The sequence below is a fragment of the Quercus lobata genome, chromosome 3 (genome assembly GCF_001633185.2).
Source record: "Quercus lobata isolate SW786 chromosome 3, ValleyOak3.0 Primary Assembly, whole genome shotgun sequence".
In the NCBI taxonomy this organism is placed as follows: Eukaryota; Viridiplantae; Streptophyta; class Magnoliopsida; order Fagales; family Fagaceae; genus Quercus; species Quercus lobata.
In genome coordinates, this window is record NC_044906.1 from 11,138,356 (window position 1) to 11,162,791 (window position 24,436).

At 32.4% G+C, this 24,436-nt stretch overlaps 3 protein-coding genes across 3 annotated transcripts; 1 reads left to right on the top strand and 2 right to left on the bottom strand.

Annotated features, from left to right (window-relative positions):
• Positions 1–339: 339 nt before the first annotated feature.
• On the bottom strand, positions 340–2,214 carry LOC115981564 (hydrophobic protein RCI2B). The gene is made up of 3 exons (XM_031103787.1): positions 2,022–2,214; positions 1,813–1,908; positions 340–755 (listed from the first exon to the last, which is right to left on the bottom strand). Exons 1-2 carry the CDS (start codon positions 2,100–2,102, stop codon positions 1,825–1,827), a joined length of 165 nt encoding a protein of 54 aa, XP_030959647.1. The 5' UTR covers positions 2,103–2,214; the 3' UTR covers positions 340–755; positions 1,813–1,824.
• A 3,236-nt stretch (positions 2,215–5,450) lies between these two features.
• On the bottom strand, positions 5,451–7,195 carry LOC115981565 (hydrophobic protein RCI2B-like). The gene is made up of 3 exons (XM_031103788.1): positions 6,993–7,195; positions 6,800–6,895; positions 5,451–5,822 (listed from the first exon to the last, which is right to left on the bottom strand). The coding sequence occupies exons 1-2, from the start codon at positions 7,071–7,073 to the stop codon at positions 6,812–6,814; spliced, it is 165 nt and encodes a 54-aa protein (XP_030959648.1). The 5' UTR covers positions 7,074–7,195; the 3' UTR covers positions 5,451–5,822; positions 6,800–6,811.
• Positions 7,196–19,417: 12,222 nt separating this feature from the next.
• Positions 19,418–23,637, top strand: LOC115978717 (pentatricopeptide repeat-containing protein At5g04780, mitochondrial-like). The gene is made up of 2 exons (XM_031100562.1): positions 19,418–22,560; positions 23,588–23,637. Exon 1 carries the CDS (start codon positions 19,982–19,984, stop codon positions 22,133–22,135), a length of 2,154 nt encoding a protein of 717 aa, XP_030956422.1. The 5' UTR covers positions 19,418–19,981; the 3' UTR covers positions 22,136–22,560; positions 23,588–23,637.
• The last annotated feature ends 799 nt before the right edge of the window (positions 23,638–24,436 follow it).

Consider the following 24,436-nt stretch of genomic DNA (forward strand, 5'->3'; position numbering starts at 1 on the left):
GGTTTGTTTTGTGTTTTTACACTTTTTCCTGTTTTTATTTGATTTTTATTTTTTAATAATGATATTTACAGTTATTTTTTGTGATTCCTAAATAATTATGATTGGAACAGCCTACATTTTTTAACACAATCCATTTGGTATAGTTGCTAAAGATGGTATGAAGAAGTTCGTTCTTTTTCTGTTTGATACAATACTTCACTTGTGCCCTTTCCCTTCCATTGTGGATCAATTGTTGGGTGCCATTGCAAGAATGAAGCATTACACTGTAGTCATAAAAAGAATTATGTCCAAAATGTGAAGAAAGCGTGTATTATACAACACCAACAACAGCCTTTATAATAATAAGGAATATCTTAATTTTTTATTCATTTTTGCAGGAAACCTGTGGAACCTACGGTATTTCAGGGGATCGGAGAAAGAAAAAAGTTAAGGGAATGAGCATCAATATTAAAATACAATGGCCTTTTGATGAAATTTTCTTTGCACTTGCATGGAAGCCAAGCCTTTAGTAAGCATCAACTAAAGTTTACACCTTTTCTCAAATACCCATCATGGGTTTAAGAATATCATACAAAACCAATATTCCACCTTTACATCAGATTAAAAAAAGAAGGGAAAAGAAAAAGAAAAAGGAAAATAAAATCTTAAACAGTTTGACACACAGAGTGAAGAATCAACTGTCCATCAACGCCTATAAACGAACCCCAAATCAGAGAAACGAAAGACATATTGCCGTTCACAGGTCACACCTCCACCTGCCCAAAAAAAGATGCAAAATTGTCAAAAGCTTAGCCCATAATTAGAGGATAAAGGCAGTCCATGCTTAAGGGTTAAGTCACAATTATTAAGATGAAATACAAGAAGTATAGTGCAGGTAACGTCAAGATCACGCGGGGCCTATGCATTAAACGCTGTCTATGACTATGAGTCTTACCATAACCCAAACTCACAGCCAGCCCCATGACTCATGAGTCATGACTCATGAGTGAGAGAGTGACATTTGGGCCTCTCTGCTTTTGTTTTTACTTTTACAAATACATTAACAAATCATCTACTTGTTACCATAAAAGAAGTTGTTAATTCAAACTTGTTCAACTTAGAAAAACGGTCAAATTGCAATTTCAAGTGAGTTTTTTTTTTTTTTTTTTTAAATAGTCAATAATTATTAGAACACACAACACGAAAGTAATATATAATTTTTTTAAATTAGGCTTATAAATAATACATTATATATTGATTTCTTTTTTTAGGACGGTAGTAGAGTTCTTTTTTCCAGGTTGATTTCTCATACCCACAACCATTTACCTTTATGAATTTTTTATTGATAATTCTTTTTTCTTCTTTTTGAGAGACATTTTAATCATTATAGCTTACCCACCATCCTACACAAAAAGAGTAACCGTATCGATATATATATATATATATATATATATATATATATATAGAAAGTAACACACCCATCTAAAACGTTTTATCTTGTATATATAGAAAGTAACTCATAACTCACCCTTACCCTCTCGTCCTACAAGATTTATACTTGTAAAAGTGATCACTGCACAAAAGTGTGGGTAGATATATTGTATATTCAATTATGCACAAAGAACACATCAAGTGGAGATTGGGTATTTTAGACAATTAAGTATTATTTAATAGATAATATTATTTTTGTTTTAATAAATCCTTCTTTTAGAAATATTTTACCATTTTCAGTCAAAAAAGAATTTAGTTTAGCATTAAAAAAATGGTTATACAAAATATAAAAATAAAACAGAAGCAAAGGGGGGAGAGAGAGAGAAGTGAACGGGCGCTTACAAAGATTGAAGTTCACTTGGTGATAACATAGATAGCATAAAGTATCCCAGGGAGATAGCCAAAAAGGGTCAGCAACAAACAAATCCAAAACTCGACCTGAATTAATAATCAACCACATGAAAAATGAATAAGAAAGAAAAATTAAAAAAAAAAGAAAAAAAAAGAAAAAAGAAATGAAATGAAATAAAGAAAGTGAATGAATTAGGTACCTCGCAACCAAACCTGAGGAAAACACCAAGAGGAGGCAAAAGAATGGCCAAGAGGATATCTATGAAGGTAGCAGTTGTCATATTTCTTTTTCTTTTTGTTGGAAAAAGAGTAGTAAATGAAGATTGGTAAGTGATGATGATGATTCAATAACTAAACTTATGTGTTGTGTTGTGTGATAGAAGAAAGTGCAAGGAGAAACAGGTGAATATATAGAGTCAGTCACGCGTACGATTCCCACGTGCTGTCCATGCATTGGATTTGGATACGTGAGAATGAAATAATCCTATAATTCTTAGTAATATTTGCGGTTCCTTATCCTTAGTGGTGTTAACAAAGTGTGTGAAAATTAATAAAGTCTGTCTGTCACTTTCTCTTTGTTTTATTGTTGAGATAGGAATCATAATAAATGGAGGAACTACGTGGCAAAGCCAAAGTGTTCCATGTGCCCCTTTTTTCATTCCTTTTTTTTTTTTTTTTTTATTCTTGGCTACCGCTGCCGACATCATCTTCGCTCCACGCGCCTTTGCAACTTCTCTATCCTATTTTTCGGTTCTAAAAACTTCTAAATTCTTCTAATTAAATATTCAATTCACAAACTCTTATCCTATCTTTTTTTTTTTTTTTGGAAAGAAAATACATTGAAATATTCCTCTCATGTTCAGTTAAACAACCCTCATCATAAAATATGTATAGATATATGTTACAGGTTTGAGGTTTCAAATTTTATCTTGTCTAGAGGTGAAGTTTTAGGCTTACTCATGTAAAGTTGAAAACGAAATGTTTAATAATTTCTAAGAGAACCATCGAAATAATAGTGATAATTTTATTAGTATAAATATAGAAAGATATTTTGACTTTTTTTTTAATTGAATTTTATTAAATTTTCAATTAATAACTTCAGTGCAAGTTTGTCAAACCTAAAAATGCACCTATCCTAGATTCATTAGTCATAGGCACACAAATTCAACATGGTTGAGCATTTTTTTGCTCCTTATAGTCCACCAATTCCCCGTTAGAAAATGGCTTGAATTAAGGGTGTAGAGCCAAAAATGGATTGAATTAGGGGTGTGCAACTCACCCACCAATTTACTGAAACCAACCCAATTAAACTCAACCCGCTAGGTTTGGTTGATTTTTAGGGGTTTGTGGGTTTAATTAGAATGCCAAAATCTTTTTTATGATGGATCTATCTAGGTGTGGGTTAGTAGATTCACAAATCTGCCTAACCCCATCTGACCACACCCCCCCCCACCCAACACACACACACACATATATATAATATGATTTTATTATTTACTCTTTTGTTTATTAATTGAGTTGGGATAGAAACTATATAATATTCTACTAACTATAGAATAATAAAACTAGTTCATGTTTATTTTGTTTCTTAACTGAGTTGAGATAGAACTATTTGATATCTTATTCTTAATAACTAAATGAAATGTCATTTGATTAGATTAATTGTGCTGGTTTGATGAACTAACAATATAAATTTGTTGTTATTTGTATTGGTTTAAACTATAAAACACTAATAAAATAGTTTGTGTTAGTTTCATGCTAATACTCTGGTTTATTAAGTTATAAGTTTTTTCTTATTTGTGTTGGTAGTAATATTTAATACTCAAGTAAAATAAAATAAAACTTATCCAACCTAATACCGGTGGGTTGAATTTTTTTTAAACCGACCTATGCACACTCCTAGCTTGAGTTGAGTACAATAGCATGTGCATGTAGATTAGCATCACATAAAAATTAACCCAAATCAAATATGGCTTTGTTTAGGGGTGTCCAAGCTGACCCGTACCCTGGCCAACCCGCACGACCAAACCGCTGAGGCTCAAACTGGAAACCATCCAACCAGACTCCAGCAGTGGTTAGTGGTGAGTCTACATGTCCAAAAACGAAATTTGACGGGTCGGTTAGCAGGTCTTCACATGAAAAACCGAATCCAACTAGCCCAACCGAGATTTGCCACTCTTAGACGCAAATCCGTGGAGATTTGGCTAGATCTCAATGAGATCCGTCAAGATCTGGCCAGTTCTCCCCATTAGTGCTGCTCCATTGGTTTCGACCGAAACTGACACTATCCAGCCGACTTGAAACTAAACCGAACTGTGTTTTCCAACGATTGGTGGTGGGTTAGATTTCCTATAACTCGAAGTGGTAGGGTCGGTTCTAAGTTGGGTAAGTTGGGTACAAACTCGACCTAGGCCAGCCCGTGGATAGGCCTAGCTTTGTCTTGTACGGCTAGAAAACCTCTCTGCCAACTTGGAGTGTAGCCACCTTATTTGACTACGGAATTGGCGAATTGGTGATTGAAAAAGTACTATAAGCCAAATACTACTTGCATGTGCCTTCTCTGTTTTGCATGTATCGTCAACACATGCAAGTTAATATAGGCGTAGCATTAGGCGCATGCCAAGATCAAATTTTCCCTCTTGAAGGTTGTGATTTTGGTGCATTGTCAAGAAGTGGTATCAAATCTCCACCAAATGCATACATGACTTTCTTGCATGGATGCACAATAGTGCTTAATTGCCCACGCTTTGGTTATTTTGCTCCGTATATATGTGCCTTTGTGCGGTATATATAGAAGGTTAGGTGTGGAGTGGCAAAATGTAAGGAGTGAAAGATCAAAAATCTCTTTGAAGGGGGCTTTGTGCAAAGATGAGAAAACTTCTCGTTGATAATGGTTAAACCCCTAACTTTGTATTCAACCCCAACTTTTGTACTAATAGTCTGATAGAAAACTTTGTATTTATGTGAGAAAATAATTTGGGTCTATTGAGATTTGGGTATTGTGATCTGTGAGAATGTCATTACACCATTTTGTATTTTAGTGAAATTTTGTCATGTGACCACCTGGACTAACCATGTAAATCATTGGTGTGTATATGTGTTTATTTTATTTTCTTGCCAAGTACTCTTCGTCTTCATTATTTATTTATTTTGGGAATCTTTTTCTAAAGTTCATAATATTTTCACATTCAATCTTGCATGGGAATGCTATTTGGATATATTTTTCCACAATAATTTAGTAATAGAAATTCTGCTATTACAACATTCTCTCCCCTTTTTAAAGGAGATAATTGTCGCTTAAATCTTACATCATCACCAATACATTGGAATATTCGGTTCATGTTAAACAATTATCATCATAAAATAGATATTATGGATTTTAAATTTTATCTTGTATATTCAAAATAATTTGAAATACAAATGGACCATAAGGAATGGATAATTGTCATACTTGGCATTTAATTCTAATTTTTGACCTTCCATGTGATTTTAGGGTGAGGGCTTAGGCTTACTCATTGATATTTTCCACTTAATTTTTGGTTTATTTATTCAACTAGTCACTGAGCTAAAAGGTTAACATTATTACTGACAATATTGGTTTTTGTTGAAATGTATTATATGAACATAAATGAATTGTAAAAATTTATATGTCTTTAATAATCCAAACTTACAAATTACCCCCACATCGAAATCTCATTGCGAAAAAATCTCACCATTAGCAAACAGATGTGTTTGTTGGTACTGCATTGGTTTATATGTATGCTAAGTGTGATATGTACCCACCACCACCATCATACAAAACCAATAATATTCCATTTCCACCTTTACATCAGACTATAAAATAATAATAAAAAGAAGGGAAAAGAAAAAGAAAAAAGGAAAAGGAAATCTTAAACACTTTGACACACATAATGAAGAATCAACTGTCCATCAACGACTATAAACGAACCCCAAATCAGAGAAACAAAAAACATATTGCCGTTCACAGTTCACAACTCCTCCTGCCCAAAAAAAGTAAAAATAATAAGATGCAAAATTGTCCAAAAGCTTAAAAGCCCAGCTCAGCTCATTCACAATTTAGAGAAAAAAGCAGTCCATTTATTACTTATTAGTCACAATTATTAAGATGAAAACAAGAAGTAAAGTGCAGGTAACGTCAAGATCACGCGGGGCCTATGCATTAAACGCTATCTATGACCATGAGTCTATCCATAACCCAAACTCGTAGCCAGCCCCAAGACTCATGACTCATGAGTGAAAGAGTGACATTTGGGGCGCCCTCTCCGCTTTTGTTTTTACTTTTACAAATACATTAACAAATCATCTACTTATTACCATAAAAGAAGTTGTTAATTCAAACTTGTTCAACTTAGAAAAACGATCAAATTGCAATTTCAAGTGAGTTCTTTTTTCCATGTTGATTTCTCATACCCACAACAATTTACCTTTATGAATTTTTTATTGATAATTTTTTTTTTCTTTCTTTGGATGGACACAAATTTTAATCATTATAGCTTACCCACCATCCTATACAAAAAGAGTAAACGTATCGATATATATATATATATATATATATATATAGAAACTAACTCATCCACCTGAAATATTTTATCTTCTATATATAGAAAGTAACTCATTTATCCTATATAGTTTTGAACCCGACTCTTGCCCTCACATTCCACAAATTCTTATACTTATGAAGTGACTATCCTACCAAGATGTGCAGCGGCTATATTGTATATTCAATTATGCAAAAAAAACCCATCAAATGGAGATAGGCTATTTTAGACAATTAGGTATTATTTAAATAGATAACATTTTTTTTTTTTTTTGTTTTAATAAATCCTTCTTTTAGAAATATTTTACCATTTTCAGTCAAAAAAGAATTTAGTTTAGCATTAAAAAAAATGGTTATACGAAATATAAAAATAAAACAGTAGCAAAGGGGAGAGAGAGAGAGAAGTGAATGGGCGCTTACAAAGATTGAAGTTCACTTGGTGATAATATAGAGAGCATAAAGTATCCCAGGGATATAGCCAAGAATGGTCAGCAACAAACAAATCCAAAACTCGGCCTGAATTAATTAACCACATGAAAAATGAATAAGAAAGAAATATAAAAATATATGAAATGAAATGAAATAAAATAAAGAAAATGAATGAATTAGGTACCCGGATACCAAACTTGAGGAAAACACCAAGAGGAGGCAAAATAATGGCCAAGATGATATCAATGCAGGTAGCAGCTGTCATATTTCTTTTCTTTTCTTTTTGTTGGAATCGAAAAAGAGTAGTAAATGAAAATTGGTAACTGATGATCCAATGACTTATATTACTTGTGTGTTGTGTTGTGTTGTGTGATAGAAGAAAGTGCAAGGAGAAACAGGTGAATTTATAGAGTCAGTCACACGTACGGTTCCCACGTGCTGTCCATGCATTGGATTTGGATACGTGAAAAATGAAATACTCATATATAATTCGTAATATTCGCGGTTCCTTAGCGTGTAAATTAAGTGTATCACTGCTCTTTTTTTGCTGAGAAAGGAATCATAATAAATGGAGGAACTACGTGGCAAAGCCAAAGTGTTCCATGTGCCCCTTTTTTCATTCCTATTGGACAACCACTTTTTTTTTTTTTTTTTTTTTTTTTTTTTTTTTTTTTTTTTTATTCTTGGCTACCGCTGCCGACATCCTCTTCGCTCCACGCGCCTTTGCAACTTCTCTATCCTATTTTTGGGTTCTAAAAACTTCTAAAACTATCTTTAAATTTTTAGTAGCGTTTTTGTTAATCTTTTGAGATTCGTAGGAAATTAAAATGCATCATTTTCATGTTTAATTGTAAATAAACAATTTCGATTGGCAATGTATGATGTCCTTCTAAATCATTAAAAAATATTGGAAATAATTATTTTCGTAATATATGATAAAACTATTATTTTAGAAGATTTGACTTCATACATGCACGTCTGATATAATTATTATTTTTATTTTATTTGTAAGGAGCTATGTAAAAGTGATACATGGGTAATTTTGATATAATATTTTTAAACCTAAGGATAGTTTGAGAAGAATAAATAATTATTATAGGAGTCCTAAAAATAAATCAAATATGACAATTTAGATGTCGGCATAATTAGATGGATACAAATTAAGGTATCCTAAGTTCATAAAAGTATCATATATATTTCAATGAACCTGAATGCGAAAGGGCATTTAGATCATGTCGGTTAACCCACAGATATTAAGCCCCACAAAGCACAAACATCATTTTGTCGTCAAACAACATCCCCCATACTATAAGTAACCGGTGGCAACAACTATATCACTCATTGTCATATTGGTAGATCAGTTACTAGAATATCACTCAAAGTTTGCAAAGAAAGTAACTGGTTTTGGTAAGTTGTGTGGCTACCAATTAACTCTCAATATGTAATGATTCAATTTTTTTTTTTTTTCACTTACAAACTTGCAAAGTGTTGTATATGAGTATTTACTAAACTATTAATAAAATATTTGAAAATAATTTTGATTGGATGTTTGGCCATAGTTGGTTATGAGTGGGGGCAGTAAGGTGATATAGGAACAATAAGATTCTAATCTAAAGTTATAAGAACAGAAATCAACATAAAAAATTATTGATCTACAATTATTGTAGCTCATGAGCTACAAGGTTTCTAGCTATTGGCTTTGCCTCCCTTGGCCGAAACAGTGATATATTCCACTTAATTTTTGGTTTATTTATCAACTAGTCACTGAGCTACAAGGTTAACATTATTGCTGAGAATATTGGTTTTTGTTGAAATGTATTATATGAACATAAATGAATTGTAAAAATTTTATAGGTCTTTAATAATCCACTTGAGCTCGATCTCCAAAACTTACAAATTACCCCCACATCGAAATCTCATTGCCAAAAAATTTCACCGTTATCAAAACACTACTTATTTTACACCTCTCCCATTTTTTCTCAGTGTGTTTATTTTAAAAGTTATATCATTTTTTATTTTTTGATAAAAAAAAGTAATATAATTTTTGTTTCATGCTAAGAGTCAGAATTTATTTTCACTTCGAATATGACAACAATGTCCATGCAAAATCCAAATTTCTGAATAAAACTAGGCTCGACATCGACCCTATAGATAGCTCCAAACCTAGAAAGAAACTTGCTTTGTATTGGATGGATGCAATGATATTTCTAGTGTCCTCTTCTAGTCTTCTGCATACTATATTCATATTCTAAGAGTGTATTTAGATCCATTTCTTTTGCTGAAATTGAAGATTTTTTGTTGAAATTGAAGATTTTTCGCTAAAAGTACTATAAATAAAGGTAAATTTTAGTTGAAATAGTACTATGATACCTATGAATAATACCAAAAAGTATAATGAGACCCAGGGGCGGAGCCAGGACTTGCAGTTAGGGGGCGGATTTATTGTTAGTTATATGCAGTGGTTTCGGCTTTTGGCTCTATTACTTAGTCGGCAAAGGTTTTCTTTTATTATTATTATTTTTTTTATGTGTGTGTAGAGTATGTCTTTTGTTGGTAAGGACAAAATTATTTTGTTTAATTTTTTTTAAAGGGCTAAGTTGTTTGTTTTTGGTAAAATCGGTTGATTAGTCTCAATTTTTTTTTTTTTTTTTTTTTAAAGCCTATTGGTAATTTTTGTTGTTAGGCTAATATTTTGGGCTTGTATTTTTTTTTTTTAGATTTTAGATCTATAAATTTTTTTATGGACTTTAAAAGGAGGAAAATACTAGATCTACAAATTTTTGTTGTGATTAGTGTTATTAGTAAGTAAAAAAGTAATGTAAGTGGTGGACTTAGATGCAAACCAGTAAAATTTGGCAACCTCAATAGTCTGTAAAAATATTGTAAAAAAAATTCGTAATTATAGCATTTCTCTTATAATGATCAATAAGATAGACAAAAGTTACTAAAATTAGTACCTAAATATATAGTTATATAATTATATTATTAAAAAAAATTAGGGGAGGCCACTGCCCCTAATCAATGAATGGCTCCGTCTATGATAAGACCCATAAATAATAATAAAAATAAACTAACTAAAAAATAAACTGGCAAAAATAATATTACCAAACAAATTAGTATCTCTATTTGACTAGTTTATTTTTACTATAAAATAAATAACACAAGAACACGAGGGTTACATGAATAGGAATCTTGCCAAAAAATAATAAGCCTTATCCTTTTGGTAGATTTTTTTTTTTTTGGTTAGAAAGATGTCTTAAGAATTAAGATTTTTGTGCTTCCCACGGATAAAACAAAGCGCGTAAAGATGCGGAGCCGACAAATCATATCGACCAGAGTGTCAAACAAGCGACGGTTCCTAGGATGCCACATTGTGAAATAAGGACGGCGGAGATGGAGGCTTCTAAACCAATAATAAATTGCCAGGTGTGGACGTGTTCACAAATCACTATTCACAGTTCACAGATCTCAACAGTCCTCAAGCAAAGCAAACCCAATAATAATAAAGTGGAAGATTCAGCCGCCCTCTCACGTGTGCCAGATATATGATTTTTTTTTTTTTTTTGAGAAAGAGATATATGATATTATGTGTTAATCTACTTTAATCCAAATTAATTATTAATTGGCTTTTTAATAATCCAATAATCGAATAATCGATATCTGTGATGGCCTTTTGCCTTTTTTTTAACTTTGAGGGAACATCTTTTGATTTGATTACTCAAAAAAAAAATCCCATTTTGTGAGTTGAAAGACCTGCCACCTATTCCTATGGATCTTCAATTTTTTAATTTAAATTATTTGATATTGTTTTGTGTTATACAAGACAACGTATCGGTGAATGGTGATTCTTATATATATATATATATATTGATTGGTTTTTTAATATATTTATGGTTTCAATTAGTTCAATTAGTAAAATTTTTTATAGATGATAAGAGATCTTTAAAATTAATTGATGTCTTGGTATGATAATAAAAAGATTTCATCAGAAGGAGTAGACATTATAGGTTGAAATTAAAAAAAAAAATTATATATATGTGTGTGTGTTAAGATATTCATTTCTAACTTATTAATGGAATCATGGTGGAAACATACTATTTTATAGGAATATTTTTCAATTATATAAAAAAATACATATGAAATGTTGTTAAATTATTCATATGATTTTTTTTTTTTTAATGAAAATATGAAAAATTGTTTTAATACTTATATAAAACTCTAGTTGATATAATACTTGTAATAGGACAAGAAAAGAACTCTTTTTCACCCAAAATTTTAAAATTGGTGTTTGAAAAATAGCATTCCTGAAATAAATGCCTCGTTTAAATATTTTATTTTAAATTATGAAATTTTAGTTAGTACCAAATTCATCATGTGGTGTGTTTAAATAATTATATGGTCACGTACTTAAAGTATACATAGATAGTTATATGAATCAAGGTTTTCAGGCTCCGACCGTTCATTGATCCATAAAAGGGAGAGGTTCAAGGTTTTTGAGGTCGAACCGGGGTCAAACCATGATGACGTCATAATTAATTTAATAATTAATTAAAGCCTAAATATAGATATTAAATTTATAAAACTAGCAAAATTGACTAATATATCTATATATGTGAGGGAAATTTAATGATTTTCAAGCATATATTTAATAATTAAATAAGAAAGTTAATAAAATAAAATAATAACCATGAAAACATTAAAATTTATGGTTAATTTTTGAAGTAAAGTTGAATATCTTTGAAGGATTTTAATTATAATTTTTTTTTATTCCTTGTAAGAGATGGATAATTTAATTAAGTAGAATAAAATTGTGTTAAGTTGTTTTTATTAAAAAAAAAAAATTGCTAAGGGGTTGGACTGCACGGTTCTTGCCACCAGTTCATGCGGTCCAACCTCGGTTTTAGAGGTTCATAGAATTAACAAAAAAATTGGTTCTTTATGCTTAAAAAACCGATTTTCATCCCGGTTCTCAGTTTTCACGGTCCGACCTCTCGATTCGGTCCAGGTCTGAAAACCTTGATATGAATCTTTATTAATCTTTTTATATTGTTGAATATTAGCTCTGATATCATGTTAAATATATTAAAATAAATGCGAAAGAGAAACCGTAAAATAGAAAATACAAGAACATGAGGATTACATGCATGGTTCAGCCTAAAAAACCTACATCCACAAAGAAAATCTCAAGGTTACATTTTTATCATATGAGAGTATAGTATAAATATTGTGTTTATAATGAATTCAATATGATTATATATAGTAGGCTAAACCTTAAACAAACCTGTATAACTATGATTAATAGATTTTTAATAAAAGTATGAAACTTGACTTACATACAAAATAGGATTAGGCTTGAGCTTATATTATGCAGCTAATAGATCTTTAACACTGATAAGTTTGAACTTTAAATTATTTATTATAACAACAATTATTTACAAAATATGTGATAATAAACAAACTAGACTGCTTATGAATGAGTAGGAGTGATGTGCCGTTGGGTTGGGACATTATTTTCATCGGGACATTACTAGGGCCATATGCATAATTCATATGATCATGATGGAAGAAAATAACGTTTCATTGAGTGGGAGCATCACATGGTTTGTGATCATCCAAAGAGTCGAAAGCATATAAACAACAAATTTGCAAGATAAAAATTGCATAATGTAACCAGATCATGCTCACATCACATTCACATATACTATTAGAGTAAGAAGAGACCATGTTAATACTGTCCTTTCTAGCGTTCCTTCCCTTCCCTAGTCTTCTTGCCTCCAATATGCAGGGGACCGACATCGACAATCAACATCAACATCGATTTTCGAGGCTGTCATTCACTATTTGGGTATTTGCCTTGTGGACTCGTGGTTTGTTTGTTGTTTTTATTATTTTTATGCTGAATTTGAATCTCTCTGTCTCTGTTTACATAAAGAACTGCACAGTAAATTTCACAGATATTTTATTTGTCGTGTCACTTCACTTCTATCCCATAGCCTCGCCAAATTTTGAAATCAAAAGAAAAGTCTCAAACTCAAATTTTGGATTTATGTGTATGTCAGGTGGCAAGATTAGGACATATAAAATTTTATGAAATATTTTGTAACTAAAGACTTATTGGGTTTTGCCAAGAAACTTGCAGTGGGGTAAACTTATCTAGTATATAGGCAATTGAGAATTGCCTCAGCCCTCCAACTGCAAAATAGTTACATAATTTTGGTTTTAATATATTGCAGCTTACAATAAAATATGTTTCTTATATATATTTTAGTTTTTTTATTTTTGGGTGGAAAAAAAAAAAAAAAAAGAAGAAGTAAGCCATATTTTCTTTTTGCTCTTTTTCTCTAGAAGTTTTTCGTGGTCCCTTTTACCCGCCATAAACTTATCATCAAAAGTCATATTTAACTTAAATAATTTTTTTTAATAGAAATATAAGATTTTTTATTTTATTTATTTTATACTTTATATCTTATGTCTTACAATTAAAGTGTAAAATTGTAGCATTAATTTGATTTTCAGTTAACCAATTTTTCCTTGTGAATGTTGAAATTATTGATTAATTGAATCTATAATATTTTTTTTTTTTTGATAAATTAGGTTTTTTGGCATGTCTTTTAAATGTCAGTTAAAAAAAATTCATCTGGATATGAAGAAATTAATTAAATGGGAAAAAAAAATCACTAACACATGTTACAATTGTGCCAGTAAAAATTAGTTTTTCAAAATTAAATTTGATAAATTTTAAATTTAATATCAATTATGTTACAAAAAATATTAAGTGTTAACCATATTACCGACAAAAAAAAAAATATTATAATTTTGTATTTCAAAAAGTGAGAAAAAAGAGACTGTAAATGAAAGAAGAAGAAAAAAAACTATATCTAAAGTTAAATAAATATGATTTAATTAATTTGTAAAGATAAAAAGGTCTCTCTTACAACTGCCGTCAAGCCCCAAAATACATGGAATCGAGTTGATATTGTCTTGTAGCCAGGTCAGGTCATTTGGCATCTTCATGTACCTCTGTCAAATTTAGAAAAAGAAAAAAAGAAAAATGGTGCTTTGTTTGTTCATATTGTTCCACTTCCATGCTATTTATTTATTTAAAGTGTTAATGGCCTGACCCAACTTCAGAACTGTGATTGATAGACTATATTGGGCCCACGAGGGAAAACAAAGATTAGCAAAGTGACAACGCCATGGCCCCATAACAGATTTGGATTCACATACAAAGTCACGCTTCTGACTTCTGAGCAGACCATCAGGCTGGACTCTTGATCGTCGGTGGCTTTATTTAAAAAATTGTTAAAAATACTCCTAATTCAATTAAATAACCGTTATTCCTATAAAAAAAAAAAAGAATTTATAATCGTAACTCAACAAAATTATTAAAAAAAAAAAAAAAAGCTAGTAGTTAAAATGAATGTTATTTTACAATTAAATCTATAGATTTTCTAGAAACTTTCTAAGAATAAAAAAAAATGAATAATATACATCAATATTATATAAAATAATATCCTTTACAACAATAATATCCTTTAAAATAATTTATAAAATAATATACATCAATACTAATAAAATAAAAGTTATATCCCAAAAATAGTAGTTGCGCGACGTGGATATCCTTTACAACTAATGGAAAAGAATCTAATGAGACAACTCTCACAACATGAGACATCAATGCATGTTGTGAGAGAGATGTCTTAAAGATATATTTTTTCTTATTTTTTTTCTTCTAATCATGTAATATTATGCAAAATTGAAATGAATATTTTTCTACAATTGAAATGAAAGACACAAATAAGAAAGCAGGAAAATGAGAAGAGAATTATGAAGGCATCACATTTTAATGCATGGTTGAAGGTTAGTGTATTGTATCACCCTTTTGAATAAATGTTGTTTAAAAATTATCAATTACTCTTTTCTTTTTTTTCTTAATTTTCCTTTTTTTTTTTTATTCGTTGCTGGGTTATGAAATTCTGGCTTTAATTTTCCTTCTCTTATATATCTATTCTATTGACATATGTTACAACGTTTCATCTAGATCCAATTGTTTTTTTAGGATGGAAAAACCCCTCATTGGAGGGACCATTTGGGTTTGTTTTGTGTTTTACACTTTTATGATTACATATCTCATATTCTGTTTTTATTTGAGTTTTTTTTAATGATGTTTGTAGTTATTTTTTGTGATTCCTAAATAATTATGATTGGAACAACCTACATTTTTAAATATAAATCCATCTAGTATAGTTGCTAAAGATGGTATGAAGAGGTTCGTTCTTTTTTTGTTTGATACAATTCTTGCCTTGCGCCCTTTTACTAGCTAACGTTTAAGTAGAGGCCTTATATCAGAACATAAGGGTTCCTAGATGGCTTACTCAACTTAGGCTGGCAAATGGAAGGAACATGGTTTAGAATAGCTAATAAGAGAGTGCTTAAAAAAGTGGATGATCTTGGGAGGTAGAACAAAGACAAGGTTGAAAATTATGACTACTTGCTCAAATACTGTAGCAGAGAAGAGTTGGTGTAACTAACGAAAGAGATATTTTCGAGCCTGCAAGCAGCAAGCAAAAACGGCTGAAAAGCCTTTCTAAAACTTGTACTTCTATTTAAAATATATATATATATATATATTTTTTTTTTTGAGAATTACTTTTATTTAATATAAGGTAAGCTTTTTGGAACCCTAGTTTTGGAGTTTTCCCCAACCTATAACCTATACCAACCTAAGAAAAAGGGGCTTACATTTTTCAGCTGCATCGCACTGCCGCATAAACACAGAAGTGAAATATCTAAGCTACATTTTATCCCAAAAAAAAAAATATATATATATATATATATATATATATCTAAGTTACATAGGACTTCTTTTTTTAGTTGTGATTTCTGTGTAGCTACCATTATTGCCTTTTATTTTCTGCTAAGTTGCTAACTGATGTTGTACTCTTGAGTCTTGACTATGAATATTTAAAATAAATAAAAAGAGAGAGAGAGAGATAGAGAAGTATCAAAAGAGATTGTTGTAGCATACTTGCAAACTCGAAAAGAGCTATATGGATTAGGAAAGAGGAAAATAAACCATTGTTCTAAGAGGTACTTGTGCAGAAGATAAGATCATGTGCAAAAGTTATGCCAAATCTTTTTTGGCACAAGATAATATTGGCACACATTAGATATTTTAAAAATATGTTTTTTTCCTTAATTTTTTTTACAATATATCTTAATTAATTAATGATACTAATAATAGCTGAAATTAAGGAAAAATGGACATGAAGAATCCTATTTAACTGGCCTACTAACAAATATTATTAACAAATATAGTGCAACTAAGTGAACAATTAAATAGACCCAATTGTTAAAAAGAAAAAAAAAAGACTCCATTAAAATAAGTGTCCTTTACAAAAAAAAATATTTATTTTACACTCCCACTTAACAATATACTAATGCTCTTTTTTTTAGTTTAATGTCATAATTTTTTATTCATCACAATTTAAGGTTTAAATGAATGTTTGATTATATTGTGCATTTGAGAACTACTAATAAAGCTAGGAGTGGGCCAAAATTGGAAATTAACACTGTTTGTCAAACAATATAATTAGTAAGCACTGTTTTTAAACTATATATATATTACTAACATCTCGAGTTTAAAAGACTCGATTTAGGGCCTATAAATCGAGTCTTAAAAACTCAGTTTCTATGATCTGATCACGTCTGATATAGCGTTTTTTCCAGGTGGCGTCCACTTGGAAATTGAGTCTTTAAGACTCGATTTATGTTTAGGAAAAAAAAATTAAAAAAATTAAAGATAAGATTAAAAACATCTCTCAGCCTTTCTCTTCCCTCGTCCCTCTACTTCTCTCACATTAACAACCAATGGTGACCACAACCATCGCAAAAACACCAACAACCACCGCATCCACACAAAACAAAACAACCACCGATCTCAATGCTACCAAAAGCAACCCACAAACTCACTGATCGTAACCCATGAAAATCCATTCACCGCCAAAACACCAACAACCGCCATGACAGACGAACCCCAAAATCCAACCCATTGTAACCACCGCACACAGCCCAAACACCCATATATACCGTTGACCCAAAAAACCCAACTCGCAAACCCATAGTCATGAACCCACAACTGACTAATCAGCAACCAAAATCAATCGCCCCACCTCCAAAACAACCCCACCACCACCAAACAAACACAAACACAAAAAACAACAACAACGTTTTCATTCTAAGCTTTTATTTTTTGGTTCCATTAACAATGGAGAGAAAGCAAGGCTTCTTCTCGGCACTAAAAGAAGAAGTAGTCCAAGGACTATCACCGTCCAAGTCACGTGACAATAGCCCAGCTCGAATTGGGTCACCCACTGATAACGCCTTCAAATGTATACTTGTTTTATATTTATGAGGGTTTTATCTCCTTATTATTATGCTTAATTTATATAATTAAGCCATGATTTGTATTAGTCCCTATTATTTATATTTATATAATTTCTTAAATAAGATGCTATTCATTGTGTGTAATTTTCTACTTTCAGGAAATCATGTGAGAAAGATGAGTTTACAGGAATTTATGAGAGAATGGAGGCCAAACTAGAATTAAAGTGGAGCCAAAGGACTATGCTTAAATTTCTAAGGAGGTGTAGTTGGAGTGCTTGGATCGTCTACCATGATTGGAAGTTTCAAATAAGGAAAGAAATCAAAGAGGCAAAATCTGAAAAGGAAAAATCTGATTTGAGCACTGATCAGTATTTTGGGTGTATCTCCCTCCTCAAAAATCCAATTGACACAAAGCCAGATGGGTTGGAACCATAACTTAAATATCTACAACTTTTCAGTTTTGAGTTTTTCGAAATTCTCAATTTTTGAAGGCCAAAATTAACTCACAAGTTACTGCTGTAAACCTAGACGGAAATTAAAAATAGTAAAAGTTTTATTTTCTTTGGACACTTTTTACGTTAGGGTTTTGAAGGGAGGCTGGGTAGAATGAATTTGGCAGAGAAAACCTTGTATTTTTTTTTTCTCTAATGGCAGCCTAGACTCTTTGCTAGGGCTAGGGGTTATGTTTCTTCTATACGGTATGAATATTCAATGTGATTCTTTTTAAGATTTTATCAACAACATATTTGATTGTTCAATTATATTTCTTTTGATGTATTAGTTCTTCCATGCTTTCAATAAGTTCAATCATGTTTTTCTTATTGTGTAGATGAATTTTTAATAGTTTCAAATAGAAATCAGGTCTTAAAGTGAATGAGTTTTTTTGAAAACTTTTCTAATCGCGTTATTAATCTAGATTATCATGCATTCTTGAATTGTCTCAATTCAATCAAATCATAAATGTTTAATTGTATAAGAACAATCAACTATGAAATATATATTTTCTTAGATGACAAAGAATTTCATATCGATATAGGGAAACACCTCGATGTCTTAGTATTTATACATTATTGATTTAAATAAGTTATCATTGTTATTCTTGTTTACAATCACCAGAAAAAAATTATTCTTCATCTTCACTAAAAGTGTTTTTTTTTTTTTTTACTTTGTCTTTGAATTTACCCTGCTCCTTATGGTTCGATCTCGGTACTCCGATAATTATATTGCTATGATCTCCTGCACTTGGGAGTGAGCAAGCACCCACGATAATGTTCAGTTTACTCCGACGAAAGAAGAGCCACCACACGGCCCAACATGAGGCGGCGTTGATAGCGAGATTCGGTAGCCTGAGGTCGTTGGGGGAAACACTAACGCCGCTGATAGAGAGTCTGAACCAAGACGGAGTAGAAATCTGAGAGTCGAAGAGAAGCGGGTTGGGTTTGGGTCAGTGGATGAAAGGACAACTGGGTAGAACTCCTTCAGTGACAGCTTCTTCCATGGGTTACAACAACAATAGCAACAACAGCAGCACTGATAATGTTTGAATAATATTAAATGTAAAGTGTTTTGTTTTATTTGTTTTAAAGGGTCGGCTTATAAATCGAGTCTTTAAGACTTGATTTCCAAGTAAGACGCCACATGGAAAAAAACGCCATATTAGACGTGATCAGACCATAGAAACCGAGTCTTTGAGACTCAATTTATAGGCTTAAATCAAGTTTTTAAGACTTGAGATATTAGTAATATATATAGTTTAAAAACAATGCCTACTAATTATATTGTTTGGCAAACAACGTTAATTTCCAATTTTGGCCATAAGAGTGTCATTAGGCTAGTTCCAAAAAGTGAACTCATTCACACACGAACATATGATTTCAATGTTTTCTCAGCGTTTATTTTTTTTGGTGGCTAGCCTCATGACACTCCTGACTGTATCAATAGTTCTCAAATGCATAATATAATCAAACATACCCTTAAACCTCAAATTATGATAACCAATGCATCAACCTCAACAAATTTAATATAACCATAAGGAGTTAGCTTGGTGGTTCTTAAGACCTCATGATATTTATGTGATCTTGGGTATGAAATTTCTTGCCATCGTCTAATTAAGATCATCCCTATGGAATTCCTTCTTAAAATAATCCGGTGCCCGTGAGATGGGAGAACTATATTTGTCCCAAAAAAAAACTCAGAAACTGAAGAGTTCTCCATGCCTCGTTTGTCACCCCCCCCCCCCCAACAAAAAAAGAAAAAAAGGACTTTACATAAAACCCTCAACTGGCGGCAAGTAGCGACGCACTATTTATCGCTACACCAAAGTTTATTAGTTTTGAATTCAATCTTTTGACGCTGACTTCAGCTCTCAAATCTCTCTCTTGAGAACATTTGACCTCCGCCTCACCACTGCGACACCAAATCAGCGATCTGGGTCTGTGTAAAGAAGGCGCTTGGGCTCAAGACGAGGAGAGTTGCTGCTGTTGGTGACTCATTGTCTGTGGGAGTCAGCTTCTTCTTCTTGTTCGGTATTTTTATTTTGATTTTGATGGTTTTGTGATTTGGGTTCTGTGTGGAAGTTGAGAAAGTTCACTGGATTTTGACATTTTCTGGGTTTTGGGTGTGCAGTTGGTAGTGGAATTTGGGATTAAAGACGTGAATGGGAGGAAATAATATTTGATTGAATTGGTGATGTAGTATTGACTATTGAGGTTGATGCATGTCTATAAAGAAGAAGAAGCAAAACCAGAAAAAGTCAGAGGTTTTTTTATATGTTAGTTTAACTAGATTATGAAACTTCTCTTCGCTCTAAAATCTCACAAAAGTGACACGTTAACAACCTCTCAGTTTCACTCCACTTCAACTCTTCTTATCAAACTCCTTCACCAAACATCATCACCTCATACTCCCACACATCTCAACAATCTCCTCAACACTACTCTCCATACCAAAAACCTCAAACATGTTATCCAAATTCACGCCCAACTCATCACAAACAACTACACTTGTCTCCCTTTCCTCTTCAACAACCTACTCAACTTGTATGCTAAATGTGGCCATATCAACCAAAGTTTACACCTTTTCTCAAATACCCATCATGGGTTTAAGAATATTTTCACTTGGACCTCGCTTATTACCCAATTATCACACTTTAACAAACCCTTTAAAGCCTTGACATTTTTTAACATTATGAGAAGCACTGGTATTTATCCAAACCACTTTACTTTCTCTGCTATTTTACCTGCTTGTGCACATACAATGATAGTTACTCATGGTGAACAAATGCATTGTTTGATTTGGAAACATGGGTTCAAAACAGATGTGTTTGTTGGTACTGCATTGGTTGATATGTATGCTAAGTGTGATGACCTGACCTCTGCAGACAGAGTGTTTGATGAAATGCCTGAGAGAAGCCTTATTTCTTGGAATTCAATGATTGTGGGGTTCTTGCAGAATAAGTTTTATGATCGGGCAGTTGAGGTTTTCAGGGTGCTTCTTAGGGAGAGTTCAGATGGTCCTGATCAAGTGAGTTGTTCGAGTGTGTTGAGTGCTTGTGCCAATATGGGTGGTTTGGAATTTGGGAGGCAAGTTCATGGAGTTGCTGTAAAGTATGGTTTGGTAACATTAGCTTATGTTAAGAACTCATTAATGGACATGTACTGTAAATGTGGGTTGCTTAGTGATGCTATCGAGTTGTTTCAGACCATAGGAGATAGTGATGTTGTTACTTGGAATGTTATGATAGTGGGGTGCGTCTGTAATGACAACTTTGAAGAAGCTTGCAATTATTTTTGGGTTATGAGGAGGAAATGTATTTCACCTGATGAAGCATCGTACTCTTCTGTTCTTCATGCTTCTGCAAGTCTTGCGGCACTTGATCAAGGCACTTTGATTCATGATCAGATTATAAAAACAGGTTTTATTAAGAATGAGTGTATTGCAAGTTCATTGGTTACAATGTATGCAAAATGTGGGTGCTTGGGAGATGCTAGTCGTGTGTTTGAAGAGATTGAAGATCGTAATGTGGTTTGTTGGACGGCTATGATTGCAGCTTGCCAACAACATGGCTGTGCAAACCAAGTGATTGAATTGTTTGAGGAAATGCTTGGGGAAGGGGTTAAACCTGATTACATTACATTTGTGTCTGTTCTATCAGCTTGTAGCTATGCTGGGCATGTTGAAGATGGGTTTGGGTACTTTGATTCCATGACTAAGGTGCATGGCATGAATCCTGGGCCTGAACACTATGCTTGCATGGCTGACTTGCTTGGTCGTGCCGGTCGATTGGATGAAGCTAAGAGGTTTATTGAGTCAATGCCAATCAAACCAGACTCATCAGTTTGGGGAACTTTGCTTGGGGCTTGTAGGAATTATGGCAATGTTAAAATGGGAAGAGAGGTTGCAGAGATTCTTTTTGAGTTGGAACCAGAAAATCCAGGGAATTACGTGCTGCTATCTAATATGTATGCACGTAATGGGATGTTGAAGGAAGCAGATGAGGTTAGAAGGATGATGAGGGTCAATGGGGTAAGAAAGGAACCTGGATGTAGCTGGATTGATGTTAAGAACACTACCTTTGTGTTTACAGTGCATGACAGGTCACATCCTAGGACAGATGAGATATATGGGATGTTGAAGAAGTTGGAGGAGTTGGTGAAGAAGAAAGGTTATGAACCTGAGACACAGTTTGCAATTAACAGTGTAGAAGGGTACAAAGAGCATAACTTATGGCATCACAGTGAGAAACTAGCCCTTGCATTTGGGCTACTGGCCCTACCAGTTGGGGCCCCAATTAGGATAAAGAAGAATCTGAGGACTTGTGGAGATTGTCATGCAGTCATGAAGTTAGCATCAGAGATATTTGAGAGAGAGATTATTGTAAGAGATATCAATAGATTTCACCAGTTCGCTAATGGTTTGTGTTCCTGCGGTGATTACTGGTGACTGGAGTTTGAGTTTGAAGGAATAGAAACATCATCTCTTGGGGGCTTTTTCTTTCCTCCTTTTGCCCTCCATTTTTTCTTTCAAAAAAATATGTTGATTCAAAGTTGCTTGAATTCTATCCAAGAGGTCATGTGTGATATTTGGTATTATTAAGATGTGGGAGTTTTACATTCATCACATTAGGAGATTTGTTGAGAAGAATAAGTGATTGCCACTTCAGTGTACGTATTTAATCATCTTTCAACGATGAGAACTAAAGCTGTCAGCCTGCCACCTTCATGTACCTGAGGATTGCCTGTATATACAGTATATATTGAGCTTAGAATCTTCACCTCAGCTGGGGGTTTTCAAAATAAGTAACAATTATACGAATTTGAGTCATGATGTCAAGGGTTCATCAGGATTAAAGGCTATACTGATTAAAAGTATGTAATTTACATCTTGGATATGCAGCAAATACTCATAAATTATTTTGATTGTCACTTTCTTTCTTATATTACAGTGCAAAAGCAGCCTCAATAACGTTGTATAAATTCTTTATGGTGTTTCACCTGAAATATATATATTTTACTTAATTGAGTTTGCACCAAGATTAGCATTAAGTCATATCTCTTAGTACTAGTGATGGATGAGCTCACTAAATCGATTCAAGAGAAAGTCTCTTGGTGCTTTTTGCAGATGATATGATTTAATTAGTTGATGAAACTAGAAGTGAAGTTAATGCCAATTATTCTCTATTGAGGATCCATAGTCAACCCCCAAAATTTGGAATTAAGGCTTGTTAATGTTGATGCTGTTTACTTGAGTAAATTTATATTCACACCTTTAAAACCATTTTATCCACGTGTTGTGCAATGCTTTGGTGGATGCTTAATAAGCAATTATCATTTAAAAAGGGAAAAGAAAACCTGTAAAAAATAACAACCAATTTGGCATATGTGATATTTTATATTATTATTATTATTAATGTGGGGTTGAGATATTTCGCCATGATTTCATCATCTCAATGTTTAAAGATGTGTTTCTCAAAAAAATTAAAAAAATATGAAAAATGTTTAAAGATGTGTCTGCATGGTAAATACCTAGCTTTTCTAGAGGACAAGAAAGGCCTTTGCAGAACATTGTGTGACAAGTATTGAAGCTTAAGTATAAAATTCCACATTACACATTATGTGACAAGTTCAATAATTATCTGCTTGCAGTATAAAGGCTAGGAAACCCTTCTGCACTGTAATTGATAGTGACGTAGGTTCTGATTGGAGGGTTTTAGTTGCACAAGGGACTGTACTAATATTGGACATAGGTTCTTAATGGATGGATGTGCAAAAAGAATCCTCTCTGCTTGTAATTATATGGCTATCCAGCAACAATAACTTTAGAATCTATGCAAAGTTGTTTCTTACTTATCTTCATTTTTCCTTTTTGTCTTTATTTTATTTTTAATCTGCTCAGATGGTGCTAGAAAACTATGGATTACCATTCAAGAAACCGTTGGCTGTTTGTTGGAGAAAAGTTGCAGATGATAGGAGGTCACCATTGTCTATTGTTATATTTCTAAGAACTTGGGAGACAATTTACACGTTATTGTTACCGAAGTTCATCAATTTTCTACCCTACATGCACATTTAAAGCACATACTTGGAGGCATGAATACACACTTTCAATGATGAATGAATTCTGCTTTAACAAGAAGTTGCATTAGCAAATCTGGAAACTAGAGTATTTCCTGATTTGATGCTCTTGAGATTGTATCTGAGATAACATCATGTGATCAAGTTGCACCAAAATACTATTCTAGCATATCTGTAATGATGCCTCATATACTCCATTAACTCATATCTTTGAAAATGATATCGTAATATCTGGAATATCTTTGGTATTAGTGACAAAAATGTCAGTACTTATAAGAGTCATGTCATCAAGAATATAGCTATACATAGTCCTCACACATAAGCGTGACAAATATAAAACCTTTCTAGTAAATAAAAGAATTTATTTCCTAAGAAAGCATTGGAACAACCACCACTGCACCTCATTTATCTTTGCTACTTCAAATAATAGTCAGGTGATGAAGTACCTTCCATACTCCACCCTCTCCCAAGAAATATAAAATTGGAAGAGGTTCTACCTTCCATGAACTGATTGATATTTCTACAGTAGTCCTGGCAGATATGTCATTTGAGTTAAATTATTTTTTAGTACTTAACATCAGAACATCATGGGCAGAGTTAATATAATAAAGTCAGGTGGTCCGTTCAGAAACTTGAACAAATGGTTTGTTTTTATCGTATCTTAAATGTG

Excerpts from the sequence above, each read along its gene's own strand:
- LOC115981564 (XM_031103787.1), bottom strand. The coding sequence starts at position 2,102 with ATGACAACTGCTACCTTCATAGATATCCTCTTGGCCATTCTTTTGCCT. Across the intron at positions 1,909-2,021 it reads TCCTCAGGTTTGGTTGCGAG|GTCGAGTTTTGGATTTGTTT; the intron begins GTACCTAATTCA and ends TTATTAATTCAG.
- LOC115981565 (XM_031103788.1), bottom strand. The coding sequence starts at position 7,073 with ATGACAGCTGCTACCTGCATTGATATCATCTTGGCCATTATTTTGCCT. Across the intron at positions 6,896-6,992 it reads TCCTCAAGTTTGGTATCCGG|GCCGAGTTTTGGATTTGTTT; the intron begins GTACCTAATTCA and ends TAATTAATTCAG.
- LOC115978717 (XM_031100562.1), top strand. The coding sequence starts at position 19,982 with ATGAAACTTCTCTTCGCTCTAAAATCTCACAAAAGTGACACGTTAACA.